General features: G+C 28.8%; 1 protein-coding gene across 2 annotated transcripts in view; it reads left to right on the forward strand.

Annotated features, from left to right (window-relative positions):
* Positions 1-427: 427 nt before the first annotated feature.
* apt (apontic) overlaps positions 428-22,042 on the forward strand; it is a 121,131-nt gene continuing 99,516 nt past the window's right edge. Inside the window, exon 1 of one of the 2 annotated variants that reach the window (XM_075310706.1) lies at positions 428-1,517. In XM_075310706.1, the coding sequence (XP_075166821.1) occupies positions 1,515-1,517 (3 nt within the window). In that variant the 5' untranslated portion in view covers positions 428-1,514. The remainder of the gene's footprint in view (positions 1,518-22,042) is intronic. The other variant, XM_075310707.1, reaches the window with a different exon arrangement.

The raw sequence follows: 22,042 nt of genomic DNA on the forward strand, positions 1-22,042 counted from the left end.
GTTTATGTGTAACAACTAGAGTGCTAAAGTAGATTTGTTCCAAATTGGTTTAATGTACAACATTTGTTGGCGATATATTTAAAGAATCCCGAAAAATCCCGGGATTTATAAAAATCGATTCTTAATGACAGCCCTAGTACTTACTAGGGCTGTCACCCGGGATAAATCCCGTCCCGAATATCCCAGGATTTATAAAAATCGTTCACGAATGACAACCCCAGTACTTATCTTATTACGACAATTTGCCACAACTAAATAGGCCATTGAGTAGGCCACTACTTATTATATTTCCCTCACTGGCTTGTAGTATGTTTCCTTCGGTTAGTCGTTTGCTGTTTGTTTTCAATCGGTTTAGTCTCTCTCTCGCTGCCAACGAGTGTGTGTGTGACGCTTCTGTTTCCGAGAGAGCGAATAAGTGTGACTGACTGCTTGTGTGTGTTTTGTTATTCTTTTTTTTTTTGGCTATTTGGTGTTGATTTAAAATTTTTTTTTCGAATTGCGCGCCCTTAGTCATTGACTCTCACTCATTGACTAAACGTTCAGCAGCAAACAAGCGTGAGCGGCAATTTAATTAAAAAGTAAATAATAAACACCACAATCAAAAAATTATATTCTAAATAATTCTAATAAAGAATTATAATACAACTTACTAAGGAATGAATTGAATCATAATGAAAGAAAAGGAGTGCTAAAGAAAAAAAGTGAGAAGAAAAGAAAAAAAAAAACAAATCAAAAATATTTGAAAACAAAACTAAACAAAAAAGAAAAATCTAAAATCAAGATATAAATAAATGTAAGCCAACAACAACTGAATTAAAGTGTGGTTTAAGCTAATTATAATTAGCATTGTATGTTCTCTACTCTTTTGTGAGTGAGTGCAAATTTAAATTATTTCCTGGCTTTGTTATTTTCTATGACATTCGTTTGTTAACCATTTCTTGGAGATTTTTTTGTTTTTGGAAATAACAACAAATTAACTAAACCAAAACACCTCAAAACCGAAGAAAAAAGTGCAAAAAAGAGCAAGAAATGCTAAATCATATGATTATAGTAAATTTTATTATATCACCAGTCATCATAAACTTGCTTCTCCTCTCACAATTCTCTATGATCTTGAAAAAGTTTCGTTAAAATTAAAAACAAAAAACCCACAAACAAAAATTGATACTTGTGACAGTTATAAATCCACATACCACAGGAAAACAAGCAAGAAACAAAATTGCAAAATTTTCAAAAATCACAAAAAACAAAGAAGAAGTGATATTGTTTTGACCAGAAAAAAGAAGTGAAAACTTGTGACAAAATTTTGTTATAACAAAAATTAAAAATATATTTCACACACACAAAAAAAAGAAAAACTCGACTAAATAAAGTTTGGCTTGAAAAGGATATCTATCACGTGGATTTTCTTCAACTCCTTCCTTGGGATTATAAATAGAATATTTGCACCGCTTTCCACTGCGGGTTTTGGATCTAGATTATAACGGATTACTATTTTGCTAAACACATCAAAAATGGTAAATATTCATTTCATATTAGCCTATAAGAATTTAAATATAATTATCTTGATATGGTGTACAAAAGATACAAAAGAGGTGAGAGGTAATGCATTAAAGGCAGTTTTAATACGCAATTTGCTTTTAAGTCAATAAGGGAATGATTTAAGTCAGTGTTCTGTATACTTGAGGATAAGAAATCAATCTCTAATCAAATTTTTGTTAACTGCTAGAATAAGAGTTCTAGACTCCACTAGATTTTTCCTGGCATTTTTTTTAGAATTTTTGAAATAAATACCCCAAAGCCAGAGTTCTAGGACGCTAAGTGAAAACCTAAGAATTATATTTTTACATCTTGCATCATCGAATATAATTTTGAAATACAGTGGATTTTACATGGGATTTTTTTGTACCATTAACCCTAGGATAGGCGATAGGCTTTCGATCACTAAATTGACCTCTTGGTCTGGCCAGACCACATGACTATAACAGACAGATTTTTGGCTATAAAGATCCCAGCAAAAAAATTTGGAAGTTCTTCCAAAGGCACAACTTTAAAAGCACTTCCAGAAGACGCACTCCCAATGATGTTCTTTATTTTAACTACCCAAGATGTTCTTTTAATTCAATTTTTTATAACTTAGTTTTTTCATACTTTTTTTTTTTTTTTTAATTTTAACTTTGTTGTTTCAAATAGGTTAAAAACAGAGTAAGTATTCATAAAATGGTACAAATCATTTAAATATTGTCGAAAAAAGTGCTAAATCCAATCTGAAAAAATTGTGAATTTTTGAAAATATTTGAGGTCAAACGTTTCCTACAAGCGTTAGAATCCATTAAAAATTATAAAAATTTATAAAAATTATTTATTTGACAAAATATCACAGAATTGTTTAATTTACATCCAAAACATTGAATTTGGATCACACCTAAAGAAGTGATGCAAACTCAGTGCAACGGCTGTTGAAATGGAGGACTTCCGTCCTATGACAAGCCCATGTTAAATTCATCGCTTCTGCGTCAATTTTGCACCACTTCCGGATCCAAAAAGAACATTTTCATTACTTTTTTGGCGACGCTTTTTTTTGCTGGGATACTATATACCTAATCATGGGGTATTAATTCATATGGAAATTGTTGATATGTTTTATACATAGTCATTTAAAGCGAAACCCTTATAGATATCAACACCCTCAATTTTTTAATTTTTGCCTTTAAAAAAATTATAAGCGCTCAAAGTCAAATTTGGTCTGGCCAGACCAAGTAGTCTATCCTAGGGTTAACAAAGAATAAAAAGGACATCTAATTTTAAACTATTTATTGCTATCTTCATAAAGGATGGCATTTTCCAATTTCATAAAAAATCCTTGTAATAAATAAATATGAAAACATTTTGAAATCATGCAATTGTTTATAGAGGCTTACTTCACGGAAAAAATTCATGCCAGGTTCCAAAGATTTTGTCTTTACACTAATGATCCGAGCCAAAGAAGCAGAAAATTGAAGTAAGGATACATTTTGGACATAATTCTCCTTTCAATTTGAATTTTGTGTATTTGATCCTAGGAAACTATTTTAATTTATTCGTGTTTTCAACATTTTATTATGTGCTATTAATGTCCTTTAAAATCGTGATAACGACAATTTAAATTTCCAAATTCCGATATGACTTCATGTAGATATTATGCTATGTTTAAATAAAAAAGAAACATTTGTTGAATCAATTAAATTTTTAAATGAATATTTTTTTAAAACTCAATTAAAATTTTAATTGAAAAAATTTTTGTTAAATTTTTTTCTGTGCACTTTTATTGATTAGAAGTCAACATACAAGGTTAAAGTGGCAGCCCGATTAAGATTCAGTCTCACTTAGACTATTCAGTCCATTGTCATACAAAAAGTTAACAAATTTAAAGACTTCATTAATTAAGATTTCATTAATTTAGAATTTTTTTAGAGTTTTTGCAGAATTATTAAAGTCGAGTTGACCTTAGCCAAACATTAATTTCTTTAACGTAAAGATAACCAAATTTATGTCAAATCACCTAACTATAAGGACAAAACGACTTCATTGAAAATTTGATCGACTTTTGGAAAATCTTTATAAGAGAAATGCGTCTTCTATGCTAAGAAAAATTCGCATTCGTATTTTAAGGATAGGATATCTTTGGCCTCATGACAATATTTTTTAGTCTACTAGTCCATCGAAACGCCGGTTCGTAGAAATATCGCGATCATACTATACACTGAAAAAAAAAGCATGCCCGGTTCCAAAGATTTTGACTTTACTTTAAAAATTTTGGTATTGATTCCGAGCCAAAGAAGCGGAGAATACAAGTTAGGATAATTTTAAGACACAATTCTCTTTTAAATTTAGATTTTGTGTACTTGCTTCTAGGAAGCAAATTTTAAGTTTTCGTTTTTTCAGCTTTTTATCTTCATATGCTATCAAAGTCCTTTAAAAACGAGTTAACGACAACTTTATTTTCCAAATTAGGACTCGCCTTCCAGTAGGAATTATGCTATATTTGAAGTAAAAAACTTCTTTAAAATAAAGTTTTGAAAAACATGTCCTATATTTGAACGATTTTTTGCTTTGTAGTCAAGATGCAAAAAGACAACAAATTTAAAGACAATTTCATTAAATTTAAAGAATTTTTCTGAATTATTAAAGTCAAGTTGACCTTAGCCCAAACATTTTTTCTTTCATGTTATGATACCCATTTTTAAGTGAAATCACTTAATTATAAGGACAATACGACTTCATTGAAAAGTTTATCGACTTTTGGACAAGGAAAAAAACTTTATATTAGAGAAATGCGTCTTCTATACTAAGCAAAATGTGCATTCGTATTGTAAAGACATGAAATCTTTGACCTCACGACAATATTTTTTTCAGTGTAGGAAGATAATCCTTCTTTCTATACTATTTCGGAAGTAATTGGAAAATTTTACTTAAATTATTTTATTTCATAGTTTCTTTTGTCTAAACCATTAGTTTTATATATACTTCTATATATACTTCTCCACTTAACTCAATGATACTAAAAATAATTTTAAGTGTTGAGAACAAAGCAAAATTCCCAGGAATTCCCGCTCCTTATTTCCGGGAAAGTGAAAACAAAAATATGGCAAAATCCCGTTCCCGAGAGTTTTAGTTAAACATTAATCTTTTTTTTTGGGAGCCACCGTGGTGCAATGGTTAGCATGCCCGCCTTGCATACACAAGGTCGTGGGTTCGATTCCTGCTTCGACCGAACACCAAAAAGTTTTTCAGTGGTGGATTATCCCACCTCAGTAATGCTGGTGACATTTCTGAGGGTTTCAAAGCTTCTCTAAGTGGTTTCACTGCAATGTGGAACGCCGTTCGGACTCGGCTATAAAAAGGAGGTCCCTTGTCATTGAGCTTAACATGGAATCGGGCAGCACTCAGTGATAAGAGAGAAGTTCACCAACGTGGTATGACAATGGACTGAATAGTCTAAGTGAGCCTGATACATCGGGCTGCCAACTAACCTAACCTAACCTAGAATGGGAAAACCTATATATGATTTTCCATTATATATTGTTACTGTTGTATAGATAGGGGGCTATAGCCCCCCCCCCCCTGGTTACCAATGTCTAGCTACGGTAATGCAGGTTACTAAATGATTGAGTATCATTGGCCGAAGTATATCATTTTAAAAGGAATTGTGTTGAAAATTACTCCATTAATTCCTACGATTTTTAGTGGCTATAAAACAACCCTCGGTACACACATATCCAAAATTATGCAAAAATTAAAGAACAATAATTTCCAGAGTTTTTTTTTGGTAGGAAAGTATGTTTTTCATATTATGATAATCAAATAAATATCATCTAAGTTCGTTTATAATATCGGTATCTATCACATGTTAAATGCCAATTTCTATAGGCCATAGGTCCATAAAGAATACAAATTAATAACTTAATTAGCAATGCATCTAGAGCAGGAATGCAATTTTCTATTTATTCGTCAATTCAATTTTTCGCTGAATATTATTGTGGTGAGTAATAAGAAGGCAATAAAATATTAAAAATACAACTCAATTATTCTGAGGAAAAATTTATTCAGTCAATTTCCAACGGCAGAAAGAAGCTTTAGGTGATGATGGTGCTGACAATTATGATGATGATGATGGTGCTCTTACATTGGGTGTCAGTATGATTCGCCCCCTCTTAAACTAATAAATGTATTTAAATTTAAATATAGTTTGCCTTTTAAAACCCAAAGAATATGACTAATGGACAACTAAAGAAATCTATTAAACCCATAGCTTGAGTATATTCCATATGAAAAAACAAACAAAAGACATCACTAATAAAAAATTACTAATAATAGTCACAATAATAATATTAATAATAAGTTTCTGTAATATATTTTTTTAATTATTTATGGCAGCTATATAAGGAAATTAGTCATTGCATTTAAATGGGAACTCTCCACCTCTCTCCCTCTTGATAGTATTTAAATTAGTATAAACATTTCAAATCAAGCGAAACAATTTGAGCAAAAGAACATTTGTATTCGATCATAAATTTCAAATTAAAATAGAAAATTAAAAAGAAAATTGGTCTTAGTGAGCAGTAGAATTTTGTGAAATCTTTTCATTTCGATTAAAATAAATATATCAAAGGCAAACAGAAATTGAGAACACCTCTCTGATCTAAAATGCCGAAATCTTTGGCATGCACACAATAATTCACAAAATTTTACCTCAATTTTTCATATTTCGCAAATAAAAAAAAAAACAAAAAAAAAAAACAAAATATGATTGCTGCAACTACCTAACGTTGTTGGTTGGTGAAGATCTTAAAAGAAATTCAAAACATGAAATTATTATAAATCTTTTTGCTCTTTAGAGAAAAACTAAATGTCTGAATTGTGAATGCTTCGGTTCACCTTTAATTTGCGAAAAAACCAACAAAGGTAGGCAGGCATGCTGGCCGTCATGTAGCCTGTCCATGTGTCCGTCCGTCCGTCCGTCCTTCTTCTCATTTCTTATGCGTTCGACCAATATGGAAATCCCCACTAGAAAAAAAAAAACATCTTCGAAAGTGATCTTCTCCCCTTTTGGTTGAGAGTATTGGTGTGTGAATATTAATAAATTACACCCCGTATAAAATTGTTTGATTCTCTAAATTATGATTTAATAGTCTATTTTTAATTAAATGCAATGCCAAAAACAACACACAACACCATCTTTAGAAGAGCTACAAAATCCTCTTGCTTCTTTCTCATGTGTATTAGCAAAATTATTAAAAAAATATACCCACTAAAAAGCTAATGAATAATCTTTAGTTGGGACCAGAGGCCATGGCATTTTATGGGTGTTTGGTTCGAGGAGGAGATTTCAAGAGAAAATATGGTCGTTTCTTGCATGATGACAGGAGACAGTGAACAGTACCGTAATGATTTCTATTAATATGGGATACTTGGTGAAATTCCTAAAGGTATTTCAAAAAGAAATCTTACAACAAAAAGACAAAAGACCTAATGTAAAAAATCAAAATTTTTAAAATTAATTTAAAAAATTACAAAAATTAAAATAAAATTAATTCAATTAAATAAAATTAATCTTTAAATAAAATAATTAATAAAGATAGAAATATAGACTAAAAATTTATTATTGGTTTTTTCCCAACATTTTTAAGTAAATGTGCAGTATTTTCACATACTTAAAAAATCACTTCAGTCAACTTGAACATTCGATTTCCTTTGTGAAAAACTCATAATACACTTATTCCTGTATATATTACATCGCCCCCCCTTGTTGCAACTCCACTAAACTCTCTCTCAATATAACACTTCTCAATAATGTATCGTACATATGTACAAACACTTATTCAAATAATTCATAGCGTAAAGTAATGTAAAAGTGCCTTCTTTTCATGTTTTACCATTAGCAAAAGTGAAAATGTCTATGGACCGGTAATAAAAATGGGCAAATGTATGCCTGTCCGTCCGTCTGTCCGTTCATATGTCGATCCATCCAGCACCTTCATCCAGAAAAAGTCTAAGCATGATAGCATTTCCGAGTTCTTCTAGTATAAAGTGCTTAAGATACAATTAAGCAGATGCATAGCATATACAACGAACGTATGGTCCGCGGAAAATATTCAAAATCAAAATGTTTGAATTGATATTAGACCAAGAACTACAAAAACAAAATTAACCAAAAAAAAAAACCGAAAAAATGGATATCCAAATTGAAATGAATAATACAAACTCATCATTTAACATCATCATTTTAATAATCATAATCGCAATGGCACACTCCGCACAGACACATTTGATTCAATTGCTGGCGGCTGCCTGCCTCCTAGATCCCAAGAGAAGGAAATCAAATAAAAGAAAAAAAAATCGTACTATTTAAGATGAAATGATATTTTTGTAAACAGTTCCCATTTCTTGGATTTTGTTTATGAAACTTTTGTTGCTGGTGATGTGGTGATGATGATGATGAGGGCAGGCCAACTGCCACCAGAGTTTGAGGGAAAGTAGATAGCTCCTCTTCTTTGGAATCTTCATATAATGTGGCATTCGAAGTTTCATTAAAGGAGGAAGGCATTTAAAAGAAAATATTACAAAAAAAAAAACGAAACAAGTCCCTAGAATGAATGAATTGTGAAAGAGTAGCATTTTTTTTGTTATGGGGAAATCCATTTGTGGTGGGAGATGTAGGGATGTCTTGAATGTTTACACCAACCGCCACCAATAGCACAATACTCATTGGCATAAATATTAATTTTAATTTCAAAATAGCTTTTCTCTTTTATTATAGTCGATGTTGTTTCCAGTAATTGTGAGATTTTTTCTTTTGCTGGAATTATTTCTTGGACTTAGTGCAACATCATTACTAACATATGTGCAAGTGTTTTTTTTTATATAGCCATCACCAAGGGGAAAATGGGATATACTAATAGTGTCAATATTATATAAATTTTTCATCCGAAGCGAAATTCCGTAGTTTCTACACAAAAAATTGGGGAGCCAACGTGATGCAATGGTTAGCATGCCCGCCTTGCATACACAGAGTCGTGGGTTCAAACCCAGTTTTGACCAAAAACCAAAAAGTTTTTCAACGGTAGATTATCCCATCTTAGTAATGCTGGTGACATTTCTGAGGCTTTTAAAGCTTCTCTAAGTGGTTTCACTGCAATATGGAACGCCGTGCGGACTCGGCTATAAAAAGGAGGTCCCTTGTCATTGAGCTTAACATAGAATCGGGCAGCACTCAGGGATAAGAGAGAAGTTCACCACTGTGGTATCACAATGGACTGAATAGTCTAAGTGAGCCTGAAATATTGGGCTGCCACTATACCTAACCTACAAAAAAAATTGGTTCATTTCGGACCAAGTTTGGGAATATCTACTCCGTACTACCTTAGAAATCTAGAGGTATTTTAGGACCAAAAATAGGTGTGCTGAAAATGGTGTATCGGTCCATGTATTTATATAGCCCCCATATAGACCGATATCCCGATTTTACTTTTGGGGCTTCTAGAAACCGTTTTTTATATACGATTTGCTTTAAACATGAAATCCAGAGGTATTTTAGGACCAAAAATATGTGCGAAGAAAATTATGGCTATCTGTCCAGGTGTTGGTATAGCTCCCATATAGACCGATCTTGGATATAAAAACAACAAGACCGCTTCGGTCTGAGGGAGATAACACAAAGACGGGCAAAAGAAAGCAGCTGATATTATCAATTTAGAATCTTGGAATATTAACTAATAAGCCAAAAAAAAAACTCATTGGAGACTTCAGGGGGAACACAACTAAAACTCTAGTTAAAATTTACATATATATGAACGAACGAACACGTAATAATGAAACTGAACAATATTAATTTTATAACAAATTTAAAACAAGTTTTACACATTGTTATAATTTTAAGATATAGTTAATTCAATATTCATTCCGATTTATTTCGATAGAAGTTTTTCTTCTTTTGTTTTAATTATTTAAAGTTGCACTTAATTTTATACTTTTTGACACTGCAAAATTCAACTGCTTACTTGCTCTCTCTTTTGAAGCTGTTCTTAAATATTACAGATGGAATAAAACCAGAAAACCAGAACAAATATAAATTTTAAAATCTTGTTTTTCATAAGAAACAGTGTTACCAAACTTTTTGACAAAATTCTAAATTTTATTTTTTTATTTTTGGAAAATGGGATCAACCACTGTGCACTCGTGCCAAAAGTAATCTACCAAAATTTGAAGAAAAATCTATCAAACTTAAAAAAATGAAAATTTTATTTCTATAGCAAATTTTATTTCCATAGAAAATATTGTCATAATTTTATTTCTATAGAAAATGTTGTCAAAATTTTATTTTTATAGAAAAATTTGTCAAAATTTTATTTCTATAGAAAATTTTGTCATAATTTTATTTCTATAGAAAATTTAACAAAATTTTATTTCTATAGAAAATTTTTGTCAAAATTTTTTTGTATAGAAAATTTTTTCAAAATTTTATTTCTATACAAAATTTTGTCAAAATTTTATTTCTATACAAAATTTTGTCATAATTTTATTTCTATAAAAAATTGTGTCAAAATTTTATTTCTATAGAAAACACATTTTATTTCTATAAAAAATTGTGTCAAAATTTTATTTCTATAGAAAATTTTGTCATAATTTTATTTCTATAGAAAATTTTGTCATAATTTTATTTCTATAGAAAATTTTGTCAACATTTTATTTCTATAGCAAATTTTGTCATAATTTTATTTCTATAGAAAATTTTGTCAAAATTTTATTTCTATAGAAAATTTTGTCATAATTTTATTTCTATAGAAAATTTTGTCAAAATTTTATTTCTATAGCAAATTTTGTCAAAATTTTATTTCTATAGAAAATTTTGTCATAATTTTATTTCTATAGAAAATTTTGTCATAATTTTATTTCTATAGAAAATTTTGTCAAAATTTTATTTCTATAGCAAAGTTTGTCAAAATTTTATTTCTATAGAAAATTTTGTCAAAATTTTATTTCTATAAAAAATTGTGTCAAAATTTTATTTCTATAGAAAATTTTGTCATAATTTTATTTCTATAGAAAATTTTGTCATAATTTTATTTCTATAGAAAATTTTGTCATAATTTTATTTCTATAGAAAATTTTGTTAAAATTTTATTTCTATAGAAAATTTTGTCAAAATTTTATTTCTATAGAAAATTTTGTCAAAATTTTATTTCTATAGAAAATTTTGTCAAAATTTTATTTCTATAGCGAATTTTGTCATAATTTTTTTTATAGAAAATTTTGTCAAGATTTTGTTTCTATAGAAAATTTTGTCAAAATTTTATTTCTATAGAAAATTTTGTCAAAATTTTATTTCTATAGAAAATTTTGTCAAAATTTTATTTCTATAGAAAATTTTGTCAAAATTTTATTTCTACAGAAAATTTTGTCATAATTTTATTTCTATAGAAAATTTTGTCAAAATTTTATTTCTATAGAAAATTTTGTCATAATTTTATTTCTATAGAAAATTTTGTCAAAATTTTATTTCTATAGAAAATTTTGTCAAAATTTTATTTCTATACAAAATTTTGTCAAAATTTTATTTCTATAGGAAATTTTGTCAAAATTTTATTTTTTATTGAAAAGTTGGTCATATTTTATTTCTATAGAAAATTTTGACAAAATTTTATTTTTATTGAAAAGTTTGTCATATTTTATTTCTACTTCTACCTACCATTTTTGGTAGAATTCTACCAACTGTGGTATTTGACCGTGTTCACACAACAAAGAGGATCTACAATTGTTCCAATAAAAAAACTTTGAAAAAAAATCAATTAAAAAATAATTAATATTTTAATCAAACCCATAATCCAATCAAATTAATTGGATTCATCAATTTATCACTGGTACTGGTCAGCGATAGTATTATTGCCGTGATTGAAGCAATTTTCATTAAAAAGTAAAGAGATTAATAAATTCCGTGAAGACATTGATAAAAAATACATTTTGCATCGGTAGCAGAAAGTCAATGAAAATGTTCTTTTTATATCCGGAAGTGATGCAAAATTGAGAGTCGAATAATTTATCGCAAATTCCACGTCCACCGAGAAATGGATCTTTTCAAACATTTTTTTGTGGAATTATATTTGCCCTTAATTTTTGCGAAAATTGCGAAAAAACATTTTTTATATATAAGCTCAAAAGAATTGAAACTTAAGTCCATCTATAGAAGAGCATTAAAAGCAATGACATAGGATAAACTTCCAAAATGTATTTGCCACAAATATATTGATATTTGCAGATTATCTACATCGGTTTTTATTTTCATTTTGTTTTAATATATCAATAAGGTCTAAATTCCAATATTAATGTCAAAGAAAAAAAAATGTAATCTAGAAAGCTACAATTTGAAAATAATTTCGTTTGAAGCTTTTGTGTTTAGAATTTCTTTTATTCGACCTAGCTATATTTATCGCCTACTCTATAAAACAATGTAGTATCATCTGCATATATTCACAACATATTAATACAATTCTATGTATTTCAATGTATTTGAAGATGTTCACCATTATAAATACCGACAAAAACAACGAACATCATCAGCAACCCCATCTAATTGTCATTATCATCATCCTCAATATTGTACCAGCACCCAAAAGCCCTTATCCCCCATTTTTGTGCTCATCATATGAAATTAAAATTGACTCAAAGACAAAAATTACCAATCGAATGATAATTTGTTATACATTTTTAATTCAATTTGAATTAAGGCTATTTTCTTTATTCGTTGGATGAAAATTTTGTGTTTCTTTTTTTGATCGAACGCAAAAAAAAAATCAATTTGATATGTAAATTTGTAATGGCAATTTTATGCTATGTTACGTTATGGTATTCGCGAGTTGCCTCTCTCTCTGGGATTTTATTGCCGAAGAAAAAAAAGTATTTTATATTTACAATTGGCAGTAGTGATGACAATTTTTCTTAAGGGAATTGGTAATTTAGTTCTTTTTAAAATTTTTTTCTTAAAAAATATAATCAGTTTGAATTTTAAATGTAAAAATTTTAAATTTTGAAATTTAAATGTAAAAATTTTAAATTTTGAAATTTAAATGTAAAAATTTTAAATTTTGAAATTTAAATGTAAAAATTTTAAATTTTAAATTTTAAAATTTATATATTAATTTTTAAATTTTGAACTTTTAATTTTAGAATTATTTATTTTATATTTTAAGTTTTAAAATTTATATTTAAAATTTTATATTTAAAACTTTATATTTAAAATTTTATATTTAAAATTTTAAATGTTAAATGTTAAATCCAATTAATTAATTAATTAATTAAATGTAAAAATTTTAAATTTTGAAATTTAAATGTAAAAATTTTAAATTTTGAAATTTAAATTTTAAGTTTTAAACTGTAAAATTTAAATTTTAAGTTTTAAATTTTGAATTTTTAATTTATTTATTTTATATTTTAAATTTATATTTAAAATTTTAAATGTTAAATTCAATTTAATAAAATTTAATTAATTTTTTTAAATTAAAATTGATTTTTTAAGTAATTTTTGATTATTATATTTAATTGTGAATTGTTTTCATCTGTCCACAATAAAATTTAATTTAAGAAATTATGTTTTATATTTGCAATTGGCAGTAGTGATGACAACTTTTCTTAAGGGAATTGGTGATTTAGTGCTTTCTAAAATTTTTTTCTTAAAAAACCTAATCAGTTTAAATTTTAAATGTAAAAACTTTGGAATTTAAATGTTAAGTTTTAAGTTTTAAATTTTAAATTTTAATATTAATTTAATTTTTAAATTTTAAGTTTTAAATTTTGAAACTATAATTTTAAATTTATTTATTTTATATTTTAAATTTGAAAATTTATATTTAAAATTTTAAATGTTAAATTTTATGTAATAAAATTTAATTAATTTTTTTTATTAAATTTGATTTTTTTAAGCAATTTTTGGTTTTTATATTTAAGTGTGAATTGTTTTCATCTGTCCACAGTAAAATTTAATTTAAAAAATTATGCTTTATATTTGCAATTGGCAGTAGTGATGACAACTTTTCTTAAGGGAATTGGTGATTTAGTTCTTTTTAAATTTTTTTTCTAAAAAAACGTAATCAGTTTAAATTTTAAATGTAAAAAAATTTTGAAATTTAAATGTTAAGTTATGTTATTTAAATGTTAATAATTTAAAATTTTAAAATTTAAATTTTAAATGTTAAGTTTTAAATTTTAAATTTTAAAATTTAAATGTTAAATTTTAAATTTTGAAATTTAAATGTTAAGTTTTAAATTTTAATATTAAATTTTGAATTTTAAATTTTAAGTTTTAAATTTTGAACTTTTAATTTTAAATTTATTTATTTCATATTTCATATTTGATATTTAAAATTTTTAAATTTATATTTAAAATTTTAAATGTTAAATTTAATGTAATAAAATTTGATTAATTTAAAAAAAAAAAAATTTGATTTTTTTAAGTAATTTTTGGTTCTTATATTTAATTGTGAATTGTTTTCATCTGTCCACAATAAAATTTAATTTAATTACAACAACTTGTATATTATTTGTAGCTAAGACAGTCTGCTTATTATTCTGTATTTATATTTTTTTTTGCAATATATTTTTTCTCTTATTAAAATCTTTAATTTTTCGTTGCTAGTGCTAAGGAAATCTATTGTTAGAGCATTATAAATTAACGCAAATTTATATGTTAATAAATAATATTTATTGGCAATTGTATTTGCCATATACATATATGGCACATTTATGGCCAATGAATGATATTTTTATTATTATTATTATCAGAGAGAAAGAAACCAGCAGCAGCAGCGGCAACAACCACTACAATACGAATCGATGCAACAAATAAGATAATGTGCAAACTCATAACACTTCCGTTTCCTTTACTCCTCGATTTTGCCAAATATTTGCAGTGCAAGAAATTATTATATTTATATACATATATTTTTTTTAAGATAATTAATTAATTTATAGATTTGTGAAAATCTAAAAAATCACAAACACACAACAAATATGTAACAAAACAATTCAACACTCAACCAAAAACAACTACAACGTAGCCACGAAAAAATAGTAATAAATTAATTTAACCTGTTCGCCTGGTTAGCTGCTGCTGCTGTGGCTGGTGCTTTGCTGGTTTGGTGTTGACCATCTCCGTCTCGTAATCATCGTCGTTAGCTGCTGTTAGTGGTGTTGGCTGGCTGGCTGGCTGGTTGTTTTAACTCGGCCGCCACATTTTCAACTTTTTTCTCATTGGCTTAGAATATGAAAAAATCTTGTTTAATTTGTTGTTGTTGTTGGTGTTCTTTCGTTTTTATGAATTTAAAACAAAGACTGATTGGCTGAAAACTCGTTGTAGTTTTTGTTGTTTCAAGAGATAAATAGCAGCTATTGTATGATTATCGCTGATGTTGGTGCTGTAGCAAGCAGTCTTTATTATTGTTGTTGCCATTGTCGTTGAAATGTATTTAAAAAAATCAACAACAACAACAATAATAATACTAATATTCATACCCCCACAATGAAATGATATTTATATTTAAATAAAATATATTTTTCGTTTCATTTTGGGCGTAGCCTTTATTATTATTATTATTGTATTATTAGTTTTTGTATTATTTAGATTTCTTAAAACACTTGAACACCTAGGGTACTAAAGATATTTGTAAAGTAGAAAATTTTTGACATTATTAGGCACATAAATTAATAATGTTTTATGTTCGAATTTAAAAAGAGATTTATGCTATAACGAATTAATATGATCCAATTTTAAATTTAAATTTAAAATTTATTATAAGAATTTTCTTTGATTTTCTTCGACCTTTTTTGTTATAATAATAAATTAATTAAAGGCCTCGAGCTTGAAAAAAATATTAATTTATTTTAAAAAATTTAATTTTTTTGGAAGAATGGAGAATGTATTGCTGCATTTACACAAAAAATTGTGTTCTTCATCATAGTTTAGTGAACCAGTTAATAACAACTTATAAGAAACAGTCCATACCACAGAGAGCAGTGTTACAACTTTTTCCAAACGGTGATACTTTTGTGCCACTAAATATGATACTTTTTATTATTTTGCGCTACTTTGTTTTGTCATACTCGGAGACTTTTTAATTACATTCATTTAAACTTTATAATATTTTATGCATTTCAATCGAAAATAGCGTTAAAATTATAGATATGATAGGGAGCCACCGTGGTGCAATGGTTAGCATGCCCGCCTTGCATACACAAGGTCGTGGGTTTGAATCCTGCTACGACCGAACACCAAAAAGTTTTTCAGCGGTGGATTATCCCACCTCAGTAGTGCTGGTGACATTTCTGAGGGTTTCAAAGGTTCTCTAAGTGGTTTCACTGGAATGTGAAACGCCGTTCGAACTCGGCTATAAAAAGGAGGTCCCTTGTCATTGAGCTTAATATGGAATCGGGCAGCACTCAGTGATAAGAGAGAAGTTCACCACTGTGGTATCACAATGGACTGAATAAAGGGTGATACGGTCAAAATTTGGTCAAGGGAAAACGCGTGTAAATCGTTGAAATCGTTTATTTAAAAAATCAAATTAAATTTCTTTTTCAAGTTCAATTAGTATAAAATTCAGGAAAAATATTCAGTTAGGCTTTCGCTTTTCCAAATCCGAATTGCCGGACCTCACGCTTGACACCTGCCATCAGATTTTGTACAGCCACCTTGTCCACCTTCTTCGCCGCAGAAAGCCAGTTTGCCTTGAACTGCTGCTCGTCCTTAGCAGTTTTTTGGTCTTCTTTAGGTTCCGCTTGTATTTCTCAATTGGGCGGAGCTCTGGCGTGTTGGGAGGGTTCTTGTCCTTGGGAACCACCTGCACGTTGTTGGCGGCGTACCACTCCATGGCCTTTTTACCGTAATGGCAAGATGCCAAATCCGGCCAAAACAGTACGGAACAACCGTGTTTCTTCAGGAAAGGCAGCAGACGTTTATTGAAACACTCTTTCACGTAAATTTCTTGGTTGACAGTCCCGGAAGCTATGAAAATGCTGCTTTTCAAGCCACAGGTACAGATGGCTTGCCAAACCAGATATTTCTTTGCGAACTTTGACAGTTTTATGTGCTCGAAAATATCTGCTACCTTTCCCCTTCCTTTTGCCGTATAAAACTCCTGTCCCGGAAGCTGCTTGTAGTCGGCTTTGACGTAGGTTTCGTCGTCCCTTACCACACAGTCAAACTTCGTCAGCATCGTCGTGTACAGCCTCCGGGATCGCGCTTTGGTCGTCGTATTTTGTTTATCATCGCGATTTGGAGTAACTACCTTCGTGTAAGTCGATAGTCCGGCTCGTTTTTTGGCTCGATGCACGGTTGTAGGCGATACACCCAGCTTATTTGCGGCATCTCGGAGAGAGAGGTTAGAGTTTCGCTTGAAACTACCGGCAACTCTCTTTGTCGTCTCAGCGGCTTCCGGTTTTCGATTTCCCCCCGATCCAGACTTCCTGGCTGTCGACAAACGTTCCCCAAACACTTTAATTACATTTGTAACGGTTGATTTGGCAACTTTTAGCGATTTTGCCAGCTTTGCGTGCGAGTAGCTCGGATTTAAATTTTGTCAAAATTTTATTTCTATTGAAAATTTTGTCAAAATTTTAATTCTATTGAAAATTTTGTCTAAATTTTTTACTATAGAGAATAAAATTTTATTTCTATTGAAAATTTTGTCAAAACTTTATTTCTATAGAAAATTTTGTCGAAATTTTATTTCTATCGAAAATTTTGTCAAAATTTGATTTCTTCGGAAAATTTTGTCAAAATTTTATTTCTATTGAAAATTTTGTCAAAATTTGATTTCCATTGAAAATTGTGCCAAAATTTTATTTCTATTGAAAATTTTGTCAAAACTTTATTTCTATAGAAAATTTTGTCGAAATTTTATTTCTATCGAAAATTTTGTCAAAATTTGATTTCTTCGGAAAATTTTGTCAAAATTTTATTTCTATTGAAAATTTTGTCAAAATTTGATTTCCATTGAAAATTGTGCCAAAATTTTATTTCTATTGAAAATTTTGTCAAAACTTTATTTCTATAGAAAATTTTGTCGAAATTTTATTTCTATCGAAAATTTTTCATTTGTTTAAAAAGTCAAATTGTGTTAGTTCCAGTTTCATTCAAATTTGTTATTGGAAATATTTTTTTGATATTTCTTTCCGTGTACACATTTTTTTAGCAAAAATGTCACTGATGATAGCCGTCACGATCATTACCATTGATTATTTAGTTAAAATAAATGTTTATTTTTATTTCAACACCATATTTATAAATGATTGACACAAACACCAATACATACACAAGCCATTATACAGGCTCCCAAAGTCATAAAACTAAATCGACTTAACACATACCATTACCTCATAGCTATCAAATCAATAAAATCAGCTACAAATTAATTATTAACGAGCATTTCTTAGTTAACTAACAATTCTGAAGAAAGGGAATAAATGGATCTCTGTTAGATGCCAGGGGGGAGCAGTAATTTCGCTGGCCAACTAAATACACAGAATGGATACTTCCATGGAAGCATACAAAATAAAAATTTAGATTTCATCATTGTATATTTTATTTTATTTTATGCAATCAAGAGTCCAGCAGTTAATCGACAACTATAGTATATCTTCTAGTCTCTAGAATAGAAATGGAAAAGAATTTTTAAATATGAACGTGATTGGAATTATATTCTAAATAATTATTCTATACTCGATACCTAACGCGTATCTCCAGTTACGAGAGCTCGTTTAGTAGGTGTTTTTTCCCCCTCCCAATGTTTTTTTTAATATTGAGTGAGTGTGAAGGTTTTGTGTTGTTGTTTAATTGTTGGAAGATATTAAATAAAAAATCTTAATATTGATTAGTAACAATAAAAAACAATTTTTTTATGGAATTGCGATTGAAAAAAAATACTTGTAATTGTAGGCACCTGAAACTAGAAAAAAAGGTTGTATGACAAATTATACATTATGAAGTATATAAAAATCAATGGTTATTCTTCTTTCAAACGTATTAAAAAATACGTGTCGATGTGGCAAAAAATTGAATTAGTAGTTACTTCATCTATCCCATCTATTGGGTGGGAACAGATTTTTGATTTTTTTGATCATATTGAATTTTTTTAGTATTTGAATGATTTGCAACAATCTTCCTGAACCTTAAGGAAATTTTAATTTTTTTAAATACGTGTTGAAGTGATCACCTCATCTATTCGATCTATAGGCGTAAATCGATTTAGCCCTTTTAGGGCTGAAAGGTTATGAATAAATGTTGAATTGAATTTGAATAGATTTTTGATTATTTTTCGATAATACTGACTTTTCCTAAATTTTAGGAACATATTTTGATATAATAAAAATGTAAAAATAATCACAAGGTATTTTATTTTCCTAAAATCTTAAATAAAGTAGACGGCAATTAAAAAGAAATTCTATTTGCTATATTATGACTATGTTTCATGTACCTTTGTTTGTAAATGAGATAAAAAAAGAAAGAACCTAACTGACAATCAATCAATATATCTGGAAATATCTTTAGAAATTTTAGACGAACTATACGTGAACACAACAAAAATAAAAACCATGACAATTATGTATGCTTGTACATGTAAAATAAAAGAATAAATGTATCTTTCAATCTACGTATCTACCTATCTATCTTACCACCCATTCACACCATACACACATTAAGAAATTTCTTCATAGTTAATAGATCTACCCCTGATGATGATGATGGAATATAGCCATACCTGACAGTTTGACAAATCATGTTCTTTGATTTACTACTTTGTAATATGCGCTAACAAAAGAAATCTTATAACAATACATTGATTTTAGTTTAACACCTACAATTTAAATTTTCTTGGAAGAGAGTTGATTTCTTTTATCGGATTTATTCAGTACTTTTTGTTTTTGTTTTAAAGCCAGAAATTATTTACCAATTTGAAATGGTCACGATTTAAGTGAATATTTCTTTTTAATAGAAATTATCTAAAGTGAGATTTGAATATGACGGAATGTATAGGAAAGGTCTTTGACATAATGATAATACATTATTGGTACCTTGGCTAATCTCCACAGTACACCAGTATTACTGAAGGGATTAATCAAGACAATAACCCATTGTAGAATTATTCGCAGTCCCGCTTATTAGAATGGAAAACTGTTCTACCCAGACTTTATTAAATTATTTTGATGTTATTCGCAACATATAAAATAGTCCATAGCAGAATACTCTCTTACCTATTTTAATCTGCGTTATAATTGACGCACACATGAGTACTCTTTACACTCAATAATAGTATGGTAGGCTTCCTGATATTAAATGGTAACCGATATTCATTATTAATTCCAATGTGGCTTTAAAAATCATTTTTAGCTTATAATTGTGAAATCAATGGGAGACCCACAGATTAGAATGGAAAACTGTTCACCACGGACTAGATTAAAATATTTAGTTAATAATCGCTACAGATAAAATAGTCCATAAGAGACTACCTTACCTACTTTAATCTGCGTTATAATGGACGCACACATGAGTACTTTTTACACCCATTAATAGTATGAAAGTCCTCCAGATATTAGATGATAACCGATATTCACTATTAATTTTATTGTGGCTTTAAAAGTCATTTCTAATTTTTAATTGTGGAATTATTCGAAGTATCTGTTATTAGAATAGAAAACTGTTCTCCTCCGATTAGATTAAAATATTTACATGTTAATCGCTACAAATAAAATAGTCCATGGACGCACACATGGGTACTTTTAAACCCAATAATAGTATGGAAGGCTTCCAAGTATTAGACGGTAACCGATATTCATTATTAATTCCAATGTGCTTTAAAAAATCGTTTTTATCTTATAATTGAGGAATAAATCGGAGACCCGCAGATTAGAATGGAAAACTGTTCTCCTCCGACTAGATTAAAATATTTAGATGTTTAATCGCTACATATAAAATAGTCCATGGACGCACACATGAGTACTTTTTAAACCCAATAATAGTATTGTAGGCTTCCAGATATTAAACGGTAACCGATATTCATTATTAATTCCAATGTGGCTTTAAAAATCGTTTTTATCTTATAATTGTGGAATCAGTCGGAGACCCGCATATTAGAATGGAAAACTATTCTCGCTCGACATGACTAAATTATTTAAATGTTATTCGCTACAGATAAAATAGTATAATTTTATACTAAATTTCGCTTTCTTTTAAAGCACAAAAAAAATATTTCGCTTTAGTTCCTTTTTATATTTTTTCGACATTTTCCACAGACCTATGAAATTTCCTCTTTACTTTCTTCTGCTTCGATCGAACACCAAAAAGTTTTTCAGCGGTGGATTATCCCACCTCAGTAATGCTGGTGACATTTCTGAGGGTTTCAAAGCTTCTCTTAAGTGGTTTCACTGCAATGTGGAACGCCGTTCGGACTCGGCTATAAAAAGGAGGTCCCTTGTCATTGAGCTTAAAATGGAATCGGGCAGCACTCATTGATAAGAGAGAAGTTCACTAATGTGGTATCACAATAGACTGAATAGTCTAAGTGAGCCTGATACATCGGGCTGCCACCTAACCTAACTTAACCTAGTCCCTGCTGTTGGGAAGTAAATTCCAGAGGGCCATTCCCTATACAGTCCACTATTGGTAAGAATGAATCTATCTCTCCACACTTCGTATCTCTCTACACACACACAAACTTTAAACACTCTTAATTTGATCTGTAGTTAAATACTGCTTTCTCACTTATCGTAATGGATGCACGCATGGATTTTATTTACAGCCAATTAAAGCATGAAAGGCTGTCAGGTATAGGCCGTTAACAAATTTTCTTTATCAATTTTCTTGTGACTCTAAAAATTATTTTTAGTTATATGCTACCCCGATATGGAGCTAATAGTTAAACTGTTGCTAGATTTAATTTAGGTTAATTGAAAAAAAAAACTAAATTTATTATAATTTTATAATTTCTTTTACGAAATTTTCAAAGGCCAATGAAATTTCCGTTACACCAAGTATGCCGTTCCGTTACCCCAATTATATAAATGTGTGTATAAAAATCAATTACCATGTAAATGTAAACTAAAACAGAAAAATTTCCGTGAAGTTCCTAAATATACGGTATGGTTAATATGGCCACGATTTGGGGCCAATGATTTTTTCCTTACCCCTACTAACGACAACTTTATTTTCCAAATTGAGACTCGGCTTCCAGTAGAAATTATGTTATGTTTCAAGTAAAAAACGTCTTTAAAATAAAGTGTTTAAAAACATGTCATATGCAAAAAGACAACAAATTTAAAGACAATTTCATTAAATGTAAAGAATTTTTCTGAATTACATATTAAAGTCAAGTTGACTTTAGTCCAAACATTTTTTCTTTCATGTTATGATTCCCATTTTTAAGTCAAATCACTTAATTATAAAGACAATACGACTTCATTGAAAAGTTTATGGACTTTTGGACAAGGAAAAAAACTTTATATTAGAGAAATGCTATAA

Source organism: Haematobia irritans, chromosome 5 (genome assembly GCF_050003625.1).
Source record: "Haematobia irritans isolate KBUSLIRL chromosome 5, ASM5000362v1, whole genome shotgun sequence".
Classification (NCBI taxonomy): domain Eukaryota; kingdom Metazoa; phylum Arthropoda; class Insecta; order Diptera; family Muscidae; genus Haematobia; species Haematobia irritans.